This window comes from Calidris pugnax, unplaced genomic scaffold (assembly GCF_001431845.1).
Source record: "Calidris pugnax isolate Ruff unplaced genomic scaffold, ASM143184v1 scaffold113, whole genome shotgun sequence".
NCBI classification, from domain to species: Eukaryota; Metazoa; Chordata; class Aves; order Charadriiformes; family Scolopacidae; genus Calidris; species Calidris pugnax.
The window spans coordinates 2,129,801-2,143,692 of NW_015090879.1; the positions used below are offsets into that span (position 1 = coordinate 2,129,801).

Sequence of the window (13,892 nt, forward strand, 5' to 3'; positions counted from 1 at the left end):
TTGCATTCCATCTCGGGACTCTGTAAAGTTCATAACCACAGCCACGAATAAATGTCACTAAAATTTTGAGGATGAATTATGGCCCTAACCTGTATTTGCTTTAGGGAACACATTGTTTTACTGGGAAGTTCTGAGCAGCTGGAAGGCTGTGAGCTCCTTGGAACACCTCCATTTGCAACCCCAGCCAGCTACTTAAGATTTCTTTCTGCCCTGTCAGAAGGATGTTTCAGCTAAAGCACACCTGAAATGATACTGCCCTGAATGATCCCTCCCATCTCATGCATATTTATTTATTTGCCTTCCCCAGGGCCCCCAGCAAGCCTTTTCCAGCCGCCCCGCCGCCCCGGCCTGGGAACTGTTGGGAAACCCATCCGCCTCCTGGCCAATCACTTTCAGGTTCAGATCCCCAAGATTGATGTTTATCACTATGATGTAGATATCAAACCAGAAAAACGCCCCCGAAGAGTGAACAGGTAAGAGTTGATAACAAAAAAGCACCTCCATTTGCAACCCCAGCGAGCTACTTAAGATTTCTTTCTGCCCTGTCAGAAGGATGTTTCAGCTAAAGCACACCTGAAATGATACTGCCCTGAATGATCCCTCCCATCTCATGCATATTTATTTACTTGCTTTAGGGAACACATTGTTTTACTGGGAAGTTCTGAGCAGCTGGAAGGCTGTGAGCTCCTTGGAACACCTCCATTTGCAACCCCAGCCAGCTACTTAAGATTTCTTTCTGCCCTGTCAGAAAGATGTTTTCAGCTAAAGCACACCTGAAATGATACTGCCCTGAATGATCCCTCCCATCTCATGCATATTTATTTGCCTTCCCCAGGGCCCCCAGCAAGCCTTTTCCAGCCGCCCCGCCGCCCCGGCCTGGGAACTGTTGGGAAACCCATCCGCCTCCTGGCCAATCACTTTCAGGTTCAGATCCCCAAGATTGATGTTTATCACTATGATGTAGATATCAAACCAGAAAAACGCCCCCGAAGAGTGAACAGGTAAGAGTTGATAACAAAAATTCAAGAGTATATATATATGCCTCAATTTAAGAAAACTGTTCATCCTGGGAATTCTTCATCTGCTAAAGGCTGGGTTCTGTTTGTACCGTGGTTAACAGTTGTTCTTCAGTGAACTGTAATATAATAGTTTCCTTATTTTTATTAAGATGTTTTGCAATTGGCCTGTAATCTGGAAGGCTCTAGGAAATGTACGAAGCACTGAACCAAGGCTGGTTTTATTTTCCAGTTTACAAGTGAATGTCCCTGATAATTGTTCCCCGGTCTGTTACACGAACACGTGTGAGTGGCTGAGGGACAGCATTCAGTTTGCAGGTTGATGCCAGCATTTCAGGGTCCACACGTTGAGTGATGCACAGAGCACCCTCACCCACCTCAAGACAAAAGTTTGCTCCCATGTTTGAGCATTTCTCCAGATCCCAGTGCCTGTGTAACTGCTGACAGGGTACCTGCCTCATGTGTAGGCACCCATGTGCTGAAACCTCCCTGTCTGAGTCTGGAGTTGACTTTTAAAAGTTCTGGTGGTGACTTGGCTGTTCTCTGGTGCGTTGCTGTTCTGCTGCCTTCTCATTTAAGAAAATGGGAAAAAGGAATTTTAAACTATATAAGACTATTGCTGCATTTTTGTGTTCTTCAACCAAACCCCATAACTCCCTCTGCAGAGAGGTGGTGGACACTATGGTGAGACACTTCAAGATGCAGATATTTGGGGATCGGCAGCCTGGCTACGATGGGAAACGCAACATGTACACTGCACACCCCTTACCTATCGGCCGGGACAGGGTAAGTCTTACTATAAGCAGTTCTAAGCTTTAGTGGGAAAACTCTTCAAGTGTTTGAAAAGTGCTCTTTTAGTGACATAAACCCCAACTAGTCTTGGAAGTGACAGGTAGTGCCAGTCAGGGATCTCTAGGAACTTAATTGGTGCTCTACTGGAGTTTGTAGTCTTGGAGTTTCTGATTCCCAGCTCTTTAGTTGGAGAATGTATCAGTGTGAATTAATACATTGTGCTTTTTCAACTGCAAGTAGATTTTTTTTTTTTTTCACCCCGATAAAAACTTCCTTTTTCTCCGTTCTAACCCTTGTTCTGTTGTTAAATGATAAAGTAGTTGTCGATGACAAAATACACTGTTTTGGTTTAGCTGCGCTGTTGAGATACGTCCTCCTGTTCCACAAGAACGTGTGGCACCAGTACCAGCAACAGCCACACCAGTGGCACTGGCCCTGTGTGTTCTGGGCTCTAACGGATCCCAGTCTGCATTAACCAGTCCTGATACACAGCTTAACCCCTCTGCTCTTCTCCCCAGGGATCTGGTTATTGCTGGTGCGGTGCCACGAGGAATACAAAATTGAGTTCAATTTTATGCTTGGGGCTGGTGCTGTGTGAGAGTAATCACAGAATCATCTAATGGTTTGGGTTGGAACAGACTTTTACAGGTCATCTAGTCTGCCCCCCCTGCAATGATCTCAGCTGCTGTTTCCCAGTGAGCCTTCTTTTTGACCAAAAGGGGTTTTTTTTGCCTTCCATTTGGTTCACAAGACATCTTGATATTAATTGGCTGACTTAAAAAAAAAAAAAAAAAAGTCACGGTTCTCTGGAGCTGTGATGGCACCGTACTAATTATTGCTTAAAACTTACACTTAAAGATACCTCACTGCAGTTTCGCAGATGAATAAATTACAAGCTTTCAAAATCCTAAGGAAATCAATTGTAATGTTTCAAGAGAATTACACAAACTAGGTGTCAAAAGTATAGACTTAAAGGTTACCTAGGAAAAACCCGCAAGGTTGGGATAGTCCACAATCCATAACGAAAGCTTGTGCTTTATTCTGTTTGACCCTCTCAGGTGGACATGGAGGTGACCCTTCCAGGAGAGGGGAAGGACCAGACGTTTAAGGTGTCCATTCAGTGGGTGTCTGTCGTCAGCCTTCAGTTGCTGCTGGAAGCTCTGGCTGGGCACTTGAATGAAGTTCCTGAAGATTCTGTCCAGGCGCTTGACGTAATCACACGGCACCTTCCCTCCATGAGGTGGGTGCTTTGGGTGCCCTCCCCACTGCCGTGGTCCCACCTCTGGCCTAACGTTTGTATTAGTTATTACTTGCTCCTATTCTGCTGCTTTTAGCTTCCCTGCAGCAGAAGGGAGGAGGGATGCAGTTGTGTAATTCAATGCCTGCCTTACGAATTTGCACTAGAATAGGGAAATCTGATCTGAACTCAGGCCCTGTACCTGCTGGTCATGTTTCTACCAGGAATTTGCTGTAGCCTTTCCAGCTGTGCTGTCTGTAAAGCCTTTGTGTGCTTGCCATAAGTTAGCACTAACAGTTCTAACCGACTGTAGAAATTCTTTTAAACACTCTAGGCATGAATGTAAAAAGGTGTATCGGAAAAGAATGATCAAAGTGTTAATTTTCTTATTTTTTTTCAGGTACACTCCTGTGGGTCGCTCCTTCTTCTCCCCTCCTGAAGGTTATTACCACCCCCTGGGAGGTGGCAGGGAGGTCTGGTTCGGTTTCCACCAGTCGGTCAGACCTGCCATGTGGAACATGATGCTCAACATTGATGGTACATAGGAAATTCTGTCTCACTAATGTATCAGAGTTCCCAGAGTTCCTGCTGCTTCTAAATTAGCACTCCTCTTTTTCTTTTTTTTTGATCCCAGTGTCAGCAACTGCTTTCTATCGTGCCCAGCCTATCATCGAGTTCATGTGCGAGGTCTTGGACATTCAGAACATCAATGAACAAACCAAGCCCCTTACGGACTCCCAGCGTGTCAAATTTACCAAAGAAATCAGAGGTAAAGGCTTGTTCTAAAGCTGCTGCAACAAAATACTGGAAACCTGCTCACGTTACACTGTAATGAAAATTTGCAAGGCATTGGGAAGCTGGCACGTTCCCTTTTGCCCTCGTCTTTCCCAAAGGTGACACCTATGCCTGAATTTATTTAGAGGACTTTTGTGTTGGGTTTTCAGGTCTAAAAGTAGAAGTTACCCATTGTGGCCAGATGAAGAGAAAATACCGAGTGTGCAACGTTACTCGGCGACCGGCCAGTCACCAGACGTACGTACACAAGCACTCGCTGACCATTTTAAAAACCTTGAACCTATTAGATATAGTAGGTACATTGTTTGTGCAAGAATAGTTGATTCTGGAGGCGGAGCAGCTGTGTCGCTTTATAGGAATGTTTAGTCTTAGTGGAGAAGAGGAATAATGTGGGTTTAGACCACTTCTTTATTTCCTTCAGCACAGGAAAATTGAAGCTATATCCTGACTTTTTAAATATAATTATTAAAGGCTATAATTTTTAAAATAGCTATGAAAAATTCAGTATATAGTGTATAAAATCTTTTCATAAAGAAGAGATCCAGTGGCTAAGGAAAATAAATGTTTCCAGCATTTCTGGTCTGGAATAGATTTTTCCATACCATTTTTTCCTTAAAAAAATAAAAAAAATCTTGAAAAGTCTAACGAGAACAAACGTCCTTTATAGGTTTCCTCTGCAGCTGGAAAACGGGCAGGCGATGGAGTGCACAGTAGCTCAGTATTTTAAGCAGAAGTACAGTCTGCAGCTAAAATATCCTCACCTTCCCTGTCTCCAAGTAGGACAGGAGCAGAAACACACGTACTTACCGCTTGAGGTGAGAATCTCGCTTTCTCTTGCGCTGTGGTGTATCCTCCATGAAGTGGTACCAGGCCCCCTCTCGTGGTTCTGGGCTCCCCAGTTCCAGAAGGACAGGGAACTGCTGGAGAGGGGACAGCAGAGGCTACAAAGGTGATGAGGGGCCTGGAGCATCTCCCTTACAAGGAAAGGCTGAGTGACTTGGGTTTTTTTAGTCTGGAGAAGAGAAGGCTGAGGGGGGATCTGATCAACACCTATAAATACCTAAAGGGTGGGTGTCAGGAGGATGGGGCCAGTCTTTTTCCAGTGGTGCCCAGGGACAGGACAAGAGGAAATGGGCACAAACTTGAATGTACAAAGTTCCACCTAAACATGGGGAGGAACTTCTTCACTTTGAGATAACAGAGCCCTGGCAGAGGCTGCCCAGGGAGGTGGTGGAGTCTTCTTCTCTGGAGACACTCATCCCCCACCTGGACACGTTCCTGTGGGACCTGCTCTGGGTGGACCTGCTCTGGCAGGGGGTTGGACTAGATGATCTCCAGAGGTCCCTTCTGACCCCATATCATTCTGTGATTCTGTCCCTGGGCAGGTGTGTAACATCGTGGCGGGCCAGCGGTGTATCAAGAAGCTCACGGACAATCAGACCTCGACGATGATAAAAGCAACTGCGCGATCTGCGCCGGACCGGCAGGAAGAAATCAGCAGACTAGTAAGTGTTCTTTCCAGCTGAATAGTTGGCATTTGTCACTTCTTATGGTTCTTCCAGAAGCATTGTAGCATGTTTAGTGAGAAACAGAATGACCAACAACTGCAGAAGTTAAAAAAAATCTGACTTCTTTAAAAGAAATCTTTTTAAATAGAAAGCCTATTCGTGGCAAAGAGGACAGAGCCACCTGAAGCATTCAGGGAACTGGGGTTATTCAGCCTGGAGAAGAGGAGGCTGAGGGGAGACCTTATTGCTCTCTGCAACTCCCTGAAAGGAGGGTGTAGAGAGATGGGGGGCGGTCTCTTTTCTCAAGTCACAGGCGACAGGACAAGAGGAAATGGCCTCAAGTTGCGCCAGGGGAGGCTCAGGCTGGATATTAGGAAAAATTTCTTCACTGAAAGGGTTCTCAGCCATTGGACTGGGCTGCCCAGGGAGGTGGTTGAGGCCCCATCCCTGGAGGTGTTCAAAAGCCGGGTTGATGTAGTGCTGGGAGGTCTGGTTTAGTGATGATGCTCCTTGTTTGTTGTGCAGGTGTCTATTTTTGTCAGTGAGGTTGACGGTTGGACAAGATGATCTTTAAGGTCCCTTCCAACCTAGAAGATTCTGTGATTCTGTGATTCCTTGCAGTTACATGAATATTTTTGTTGTCACCAGGTGAAAAGTAACAGTATGGTGGGTGGACCTGACCCGTATCTGAAGGAGTTTGGAATCGTTGTGCACAATGAAATGACAGAGCTGACGGGCAGAGTTTTGCCAGCACCGATGCTGCAATACGGGGGCAGGGTGAGTTCCACACCTTGTAAATACCTTGTCCTGAGGTTATTTACATTCATTAAGTGCTCCCTGTATCTTCCCATGAGGCTTCCTTTGTACGAGCACCGTGTTGGGAGATAGTCAAGGCAAAGCAGCGTTTTATTTTCAATTTGCCTTTGGATTTTTACCTAGAACAAGACTGTGGCGACACCAAACCAAGGTGTGTGGGACATGAGAGGGAAACAGTTCTATGCTGGCATTGAGATTAAAGTTTGGGCTGTTGCCTGTTTTGCTCCTCAGAAACAATGCAGGGAAGACTTACTAAAGTAAGTATTTTCCTCTTTATTCAGGAAACTTATTCCAAGGTTTATTTTTCTCATGTTTCTGAAAGGTGTTATGCAACAGAAGTTGGTCTTAATGCATCTGAGAGTAAAAAGAGGAAATCATGGTTCTGCAACATCTTAAATATTTTATTTAAATATTTAGGAGGAGACAGGCACTTTGTCACAAATTGGCCACTGAGGAAAAGCGTTAATTCCCTCACCACCGAGGCTGTGTTTCCTGCTCTGGAGGCTGAATTCCACTTGTATTCTGCTGCTTTTACAAATAACTGATGATGGTCGTTTGTTGTAAAATAGAAACTACTTTTTTCTTAACCTTTACTGACACCCAGGTGACATAAACCACATTTGTCCCCTGTCCTTCAAATTACTCTACAGAATCCTAAAGACAGAGGTGGTGAGAACCACTGAAATGTTTGGAAAAATCACAGCTGCAGTGCTCAGATAAGTTTGGTGGAGGAGCAATGGTCTGCCAGAGCATCAGTATTAGTTTGGGGAAATCTGCCTCAATGTTCAACTCAAATGAATGTTTGTTTCCCCAAGACTTCTAAAATTACAGAAACAAGGGCTTATGGAGCTCCTCAGACAGGATTAGAATCCTCTTAGTGAGTTTCTTAGAGTGAGAGGATTGTTAAAAAATAATTACTGTAGTGTCAAGTTGCAAGTGCTGTGAAATGGCCTAGATCTTGTTGATAATATTAACGGCAAAGTGAAACATATGGGAAAAAAGCCAGGACAAATCCATTTATCTTTAATTTTCAGGAGTTTTACGGACCAGCTGCGCAAGATCTCGAAGGACGCGGGGATGCCCATCCAGGGCCAGCCCTGTTTCTGCAAGTACGCCCAGGGGGCAGACAGTGTGGAGCCCATGTTCAAACACTTAAAACTGACATATGTTGGTCTGCAGCTGATCGTGGTGATCCTGCCTGGAAAGACACCCGTGTACGGTACGGAGAAAAGGCTGTCGAGTGTTAGTTATTTGTACGGTGATGGAGCTACTGACTCTTCAGGTCATTGGACCCATTAACTTCTTTTTTTTCTTTTTCCGTCCCAGCTGAGGTGAAGCGGGTTGGTGACACGCTTCTAGGGATGGCCACTCAGTGCGTTCAGGTGAAGAATGTGGTAAAAACCTCACCACAAACACTGTCCAACCTGTGTCTGAAGATAAATGCAAAGCTTGGAGGAATCAACAATGTGCTTGTACCTCATCAAAGGTGAGATTAAATCGAAAGCTCTCCTTGAAGTCTGGCTTGTCAAGCGAAGCGGTGTCGTTTTGTTTTGCTTGATTAAATGGTACCTTTCAAATTATTACGTGCTTTAGAAGTACCCTCAGTCTGAAGTGGACAGAGAAGGATGCTTCTGTGTTCAGACTCTGCTGAGTGAGCCCTGTGCTGAGGCTCATCTCTAGTGTCAGAGCCACCCAGAAGTGGGTGTGAAAACAACCTCACAAAGCCTTTTTTTCCCCCCCATATCTCTCTTTTCCTGCCTTTGGGTTCGCTAAAGTCTTACCTTTTCCTCTTGCCACAAGCATACTGTATTTCCTTCCAACTTGAAAGAAAAAGGAGTAAGGAGGGGTGACTTGTGATAAATGCTTGTAACTTTGTTTGACTTTAATCCTTTCCTTTTCACTTTCTGTTCCCTCAGAACAGTAAGAGCTTGAGGCAGAGAACTTTGTCCCTAGAGATTCTGATGGGTTTTAGTTCAGTGGAATGGTTTGGACATACCCTTCTTGGATGTAATTCTTCATCCTTCCTCGCTGCCCTTGTTTGTGTTACTGTTGTTATTACTTAACATTTAACAAACCTTAATTATATCGAACAGGCCCTCGGTGTTCCAGCAGCCAGTGATCTTTTTGGGAGCAGACGTGACTCACCCTCCTGCTGGGGATGGGAAGAAGCCGTCCATCGCGGCGGTGGTGGGCAGCATGGACGGGCACCCCAGCCGGTACTGTGCCACCGTGCGAGTGCAGACCTCGCGCCAGGAGACCTCCCAGGAGCTGCTCTACAGCCAGGAGGTGATCCAGGACCTCACCAACATGGTGCGAGAACTATTGATCCAGTTCTACAAATCCACTCGTTTCAAGCCCACCAGGATCATTTACTACAGAGGGGGAGTATCGGAAGGGCAGATGAAGCAGGTATCGTCTAATGATTTCTCGTGGCTTGTGAAAATTGGTTGGCCTTGAAAAATATATATCTATTTATGTGGATTGCATTTGCTAAGGGGGTTAACAGTTGCATTGAGTTTTCCTGGGCAAGCACAATGTGCAGTTACCCTGTCTGATCATCTTCCTTATGAAGTGGCATTTGTACGTGGGGGAAAAAAAATTAAAAGTAATGTTATATGTCCTGAATTCAGCACCTTATAGTGAAATCTTCTACTTGTAGGTAGCTTGGCCAGAACTGATAGCGATCCGGAAGGCCTGCATTAGTTTGGAAGAAGATTATAGACCAGGAATAACCTACATTGTTGTGCAGAAAAGGCATCACACCAGGCTATTCTGTGCTGACAAAACTGAAAGGGCAAGTAATGTTGACTCCATAAGAAGGAGGTGATGGCAGCAGGAAAGTAAGATTGTTTGGTTAATTGGGGTGGAATCCATCACGACCACAGAAAGGGAATTAACCTGCAGAAGCAGTAGCAGTTCTGTGCAGTAACAGGCTTTCTCTACCAAAATAACTAGTTCCTCCCCTTTTTTTATTGCTCCAGACCAAGTGGTCAGATGGAACAGCTTGTTCCCAGCCCCTTTTGGAGTGGGTGTACCCTGTATCCCTGTATTTGTGTATCTGGAGCTGCAGCCTGGGTTTTTATAGTCTGGGATTCCTGACTATAAACTGAACTAGCTGTTCAGTTCGTTGCCTGTTCTGTCTCCAGACACATCTGGAAGATTTTCCAATGGCACAAATCCACAAGCTGAGTAAAGAACCTTCTGTAGGAGAGTTCTTGATCTTGGGTTTGCTTCAAAAATACAGATCTCTGGGGTGTGAGTGCAAACCAGAGCATGAAATAAATTTATTTCAGAAAGCCTGCATTTTCAGATGCTGAATTACTTGTGTAGGCTTTATCCCACTCTACAGTTTTAATGGTACTGGCAAGTATTTAATTTTTCTCTGATGACACACCAATTGGATTTGGTGAAGTTTCTAAAAATGGATTCTCGGAGAACATTTTCGTTCCTCCTATGTAAATGACCTTGATATTTTTCCACTTTCTTGAGCAGTAAATGCTCACAGAGCTTTGAGTAGAGTCTACCTTAGGAGGTATTTTTAGGTCGCTTCCAAAAAAAACCCCATGGGCTAATAAAAACCTTCCCTCTCTAGGTGGGTAAGAGCGGGAACGTCCCGGCGGGCACCACTGTGGACAGCACCATCACACATCCTTCTGAATTTGACTTTTACCTCTGTAGCCACGCGGGAATTCAGGTAACGTTTCAGCTCTGCCGTGCCACTAAACCCTTGTGGTTGTCCTGATGAGTAATGCTGCTTCTATTTAAAGCTTTGGCAGATTTAGTCACAGCAGTTGGGTGCCGTTGGGCGCTTACGCTCTGTTGCCCTGGTGGAAGGTACAACCTGCTGGTGCCACCTCTGCCTCTGTGCTCACGCTGCTCTGTCCTCCACAGGGAACCAGCCGGCCCTCCCACTACCAGGTCTTGTGGGATGACAACTGTTTCACTGCAGATGAGCTCCAGCTGCTGACCTACCAGCTGTGTCACACCTACGTCCGCTGTACGCGATCCGTCTCCATTCCAGCTCCTGCCTACTACGCCAGGCTGGTGGCCTTCAGGGCCAGGTACCACCTCGTGGACAAGGATCACGACAGGTAAGGACCCGTGTGCCTCGTCGTCTCGGTGGCTGGATAACAGACCCCAATGCTGCACTGCTTGGCCCAGTTGTTGATGGTTGTGTGTGTGTGTCTGCGTCCTTGCAGCGCTGAAGGCAGCCACGTGTCGGGACAGAGCAACGGCCGCGACCCCCAGGCTCTGGCGAAGGCGGTGCAGATCCACCACGACACTCAGCACACCATGTATTTTGCTTGAGAGCAGCTGGGGAGATGAGGCAAAAACCGACAGCCCACGCAGTCCCGAAGCGTTTGAATTCCGACTGCTTGGCCGGGGCCCCCCTGCCCCCGGCCTGCCCACTACCAGCAGCTCTGAACAGTCGCACTGAATCTGGACTTCACAGCAACGTCTGATGCACCAACACAATTGAGCCATTTGTTTCATTATTTTATGTAATAGAAATTCATAGACTTGTCTTTTCTGATGCATTGGACTGAATTTTTACCTCAAAGCGCAACAGGCCGATCATCCTGAAATTTTTAAAGGACTTGGCACGAAAGGTTTCTATTGAGTATTTTGCTAGCTCTCGTTTTTAAGTTCTCTCCTCATCCCATGAGTTCATCGTGAGGCCGGATCCCCCGTCTCCGTGCGCTGCTTCGTGAGTACGCGTAGTTCGGCAAAATGTTCGACTCCAGTTAAACGTAAGCGTTGAATTGTGTGGGGCCATAGATTTTTTTAAATGGAGATTTTAGACTTCACTACTGTAAATGCCTTTTAACGAACATAACTTTCACAGGTATTGCAGTTTTTTGTCAGTTTGACTGATTCTCTTTTTAATCTCTGCAGACTTCGGCTGCGAAGCAATTGCACTATTCTGCAAGTTCAAATAGGTGGTTCTTGTTCTGTGAATGTGTAATATAACCAGATAGTGATGCCTGTCAGTAGATTTTAATTATAATGGTTACAAATAATACTGCCATGGTATCGTAACAAGTACTGAACCATCATTTCCCCCCTCTAAAAATGATAAAAACAAAAAAAAAAAAAATTAGCTTTTAGGTATTTTGCAAACTTTTACAAAAGTGCCCACTTTATGCTGCTGTGTGGTTTGATAAATCTAAGTGATTTTAAAACTTTTTTCTCATAGAAGGTTTAACTTTGGCAATAAATATTTGTTTTTTAAGCCCCCCCAACAGTGTAATTTTCTAGCTGAGGATTGTGCATGAGTTAAACCAACATTCTCGTGTCGTTTTCTGAACAATTTGGCAGTTTCTGAAACTAATTAGAAAAGACGCACTTCCATGCTTTTTTTAAGAATTATTTTTAACTGTTTTATATTCACTGTTGGTGTCCTGTCTACAACATATTTTATAAGCTTGGAAACTGGGTGTTATGTGTAGGAAAGGCTTCCCAGCCTGTGGGGTCTAAGCGTACTGTGTGACAGGCAACCCGAGGACTCCTACCAGCATTTGAACCTTTTTTTCCCCTGGGGATCTGGGTTGCACACACAACTGCATCCAACAGCATCCTGAACCGACGTCCAGCTCAGACTCTGAGTCTGTCCCAGCCTAGAAATTAGGGTTGTTTCTTTTTTTTTTTTTTTAATCTGCTTGGCTTTTTTCCGGCCGCAAAGTGTGATAGAGACGAGGGGCTTGGTTTCACCCAGTGCTTGTGGAATCCAGGAACGGAGCAGGTTTAAGAGTAGATTCCTCGTAGTGTTACCCTGAGTTAGTGCAGATTTAAAGCTTATTCCCAAACGGAGCGGAGCCGAGAGCACTCACTCTGAGGGGTGCCAGGATTGCACTGTGCTCTCCGATGCCCGGGTGGGCTTTGCTGCTGCGTTGTCCGCTGTTCCAAAGCCCCCTCAGAACTTCAGCAATAGGAAATGCTGTTTCCTTCAGTCTTTAAGCTTGTAAATAAATTAAAGTTTACATTTCTAAATGCTGGGGTTGTTTTTTCAGTCGTACCAGAGTACACTGAATTAAGTCTTCAAACAGTTTTATAACCTCCTCTCAAGTAGTATGTTGCATTAAATTAAGTTTAAACTTTTTTCTGTTGACAATGAGACTGAAGCGAGCTCTGCTCCTGGCATGTACTGTGGACAGGTTTAGACTGAAAAAAGAAAAAAAAAAAAGGTTCTTTTTAGGTGGTTTTTTTTTTTAATTTTTTTTTAAAGAATACCTCACTTGTGTAATCAAATCAGGACATGTGGGTGGGAGACTGACCGCTGCTTCAGCTCGATGGCTGCTTTTCTCAGTACTCGTTCAGGGAGAAGACAAAAAAAGAAAAAAAAAAACTTTTTAGAAGGAACTCTGACTGACCCAACACACGGAGAACTTCGGCACCTTGAAAAGAGCACCCTTTTTTTTAATTATTATTTTTAGGTTATAGGATCAAAGATCGCTATTTTGAGTTTGTGCACTAGGCGAGAATGTGACTGGTTTCATGGAGGGTGCGTTAAGAGAACAGTTCATTTTCTCCCCGGTGAGTTAGTTGTCCAGTGCCAAGCACTCCTAGTTCAGACTGAGTGAAGTGAGAGCCTCTCCTTTGTTTGCCTGGGACCGGACGGAGTATTTACCCTCGGACTGTGCGGAGCGAGACCTTGGCTGGCCCCGGGACGCGGGGCCCCGACTGTGGCTCCATCTCCTGCTGGAAGGCGGTGGGAGGGGACCACTGGGATCCCCTGGCACCACTGGGATCCCCTGGCACCACTGGGATCCCCTGGCACCACCGGGACCTGGCTCCAGGCAGCGTTGTCCTCCCCACGGCCCAGTCCCGGAACTGGACGGGGCCGGAGGGACCCCCCGGGACTGACCGAATCGTGATGCATGTGTCAATCAATGGGAAGATGTGCATTCTGTAGATGTAGTTCTTTAGGGTGTTTTGGGTTTGTTTTTTTCGTTTTTGGGTTTGTTTTTGTTTGGGTTTTTTGTTTTGTTTTTTTTTTTTAATATATATAAATAAAGCCTGTTGGCCACTGTTTAGCTATGTGGTGTGAAAGATTTTTAAATGTAGCAAAGTTTAAAGAGTTGGGGAAAGGGGATGGTTGACATTTTAAACAAAAAAAAAAAAAAAAAAAAAAAAAAAAAAGGAGAAAACACCATTCCAGCTACATTCTGGCCACAGAGTGACAAGGGAGTTGAGGATATTCATAGGACCAGCATTGTCCTTTGCTTCATTGTTTAAGAGAATGTCTCTTTGAGGAGTGTATCTACAAGAAAGGGTGAAGTAGCCCCTGTCCCTCAAATCAAATAGGAGACCAATGATTTTCCTGCTTCAGCTTGGGTTGTGTACTAATCATGGCAGACTTTCCAAATGGAAGATACTGGATATATGCAAAATCTTACCACAATTAAGTAAGGTTTTTTGAAAAAAAAAAAAAAAAAAAAAAAAAGAAAAAAGGGCAGAAATCCCATTTTTCCACCCAGTTCTGCTTGCTTTGTGACCAGCTGAATCCTGCCCAAGCTGTGGCAATCAGTAGTTAGCCTGTCTCGGCCATCGGAACAGCCTGGCTTCCGTATTCCCCTTGTGAGCACCACAGTCCCGTCTCGTGCCTGTAGCTGCATCCAAAGGGCACAAGCCGTGGCCGTGTCCAGGCACAAACTCCTTCCCCTGTCGCCTCTCGGAGCTGCCCGGCCCCGGGGAAGGGTGTCCCGTGTCCCCCCCCCCCCCCCCCCC

The 13,892-nt window shown here is 45.3% G+C and overlaps 1 protein-coding gene across 2 annotated transcripts; it reads left to right on the forward strand.

Annotated features, from left to right (window-relative positions):
• Positions 1-312: 312 nt before the first annotated feature.
• On the forward strand, positions 313-13,198 carry AGO4 (argonaute 4, RISC catalytic component). Of its 2 annotated transcripts, none has more exons than XM_014946530.1 (17): positions 313-473; positions 1,682-1,802; positions 2,867-3,048; positions 3,446-3,582; positions 3,680-3,814; positions 3,990-4,077; positions 4,508-4,655; positions 5,226-5,345; positions 5,997-6,125; positions 6,288-6,421; positions 7,199-7,383; positions 7,491-7,650; positions 8,258-8,573; positions 8,824-8,958; positions 9,757-9,858; positions 10,056-10,255; positions 10,364-13,198. In XM_014946530.1, the coding sequence occupies exons 2-17, from the start codon at positions 1,698-1,700 to the stop codon at positions 10,470-10,472; spliced, it is 2,385 nt and encodes a 794-aa protein (XP_014802016.1). In that variant the 5' UTR covers positions 313-473; positions 1,682-1,697; the 3' UTR covers positions 10,473-13,198. The 2 variants fall into 2 exon arrangements, with proteins under 2 accessions (XP_014802016.1, XP_014802015.1); XM_014946529.1 differs by lacking the exon at positions 313-473 and adding an exon at positions 838-1,001.
• The last annotated feature ends 694 nt before the right edge of the window (positions 13,199-13,892 follow it).